This window comes from Cynoglossus semilaevis, chromosome 7 (genome assembly GCF_000523025.1).
Source record: "Cynoglossus semilaevis isolate Cse_v1.0 chromosome 7, Cse_v1.0, whole genome shotgun sequence".
NCBI classification, from domain to species: domain Eukaryota; kingdom Metazoa; phylum Chordata; class Actinopteri; order Pleuronectiformes; family Cynoglossidae; genus Cynoglossus; species Cynoglossus semilaevis.
The window spans coordinates 213,553-214,273 of record NC_024313.1 but is presented as its reverse complement, the minus strand read 5'-3'; the positions used below and the strand labels follow the sequence as shown (position 1 = coordinate 214,273).

The window sequence follows — 721 nt, the reverse complement described above, 5'->3', positions numbered from 1 at the left end:
TATATATATATTAAACACAATATTATATTATACTATATATATGCTAGATTAATTTATACAGATATATTTAAATTTATATACTAGGTTAAATGTTTTATTTCAGTTTATTTTTTATCTCTTGTGGAAATTATATTTATATTAACACACTAGCTAAAAAAGAAGCTACATGCTCAGTGCTGATGCACATATAGTACAATAACAATTTAACAAAGTAGTGTCAGGAATATATGACTTCCTTTTCCGATTAGATGGAAAAAGTATCTGGTTTACGTCTCAAAAGAAAATACATTGTTTTGAGCGGCATTTTGTGTGTCACATCAATTTTTGTCTTTTGTCAATTTTTTTTTTGTCCTAGGGGAAGATAATCTTTTGGCCATTCTAAAGGAGCGTTGGTGGAAATATATAATTCTGGGTATAATAGACATCGAAGCCAACTATCTGCTGCTTAAGGCTTACCACTATACAACACTCGCCAGTGTTCAGGTCTGTAATGTGTGTGGTCTACTTAAAAAGAACCTTTGACCTAAGTGCTCAGCATTGCCACTTAAATGTACATATATAAATATATATATATATATATATAATATATATGTACCTCTCTATAATATAATATATATGTACCTATATGTATCTCTCTCTCTCTATCTCTCTCTCTCTCTCTCTCTCTGTCTCTCCCTCTCTCTTTCTCTCTCTCTCTCTCTCTCTCTCTCTCTCTCTCTAT

At 30.8% G+C, this 721-nt stretch overlaps 1 protein-coding gene across 1 annotated transcript in view; it reads left to right on the top strand.

Moving 5' to 3' along the window:
- The window catches only part of slc35f1 (solute carrier family 35 member F1), a 9,007-nt gene that overhangs the window by 3,017 nt on the left and 5,269 nt on the right, over positions 1-721 (top strand). The window contains exon 3 of the mRNA XM_008312621.3: positions 356-483. Within this exon, the coding sequence (XP_008310843.1) occupies positions 356-483 (128 nt within the window). The remainder of the gene's footprint in view (positions 1-355; positions 484-721) is intronic.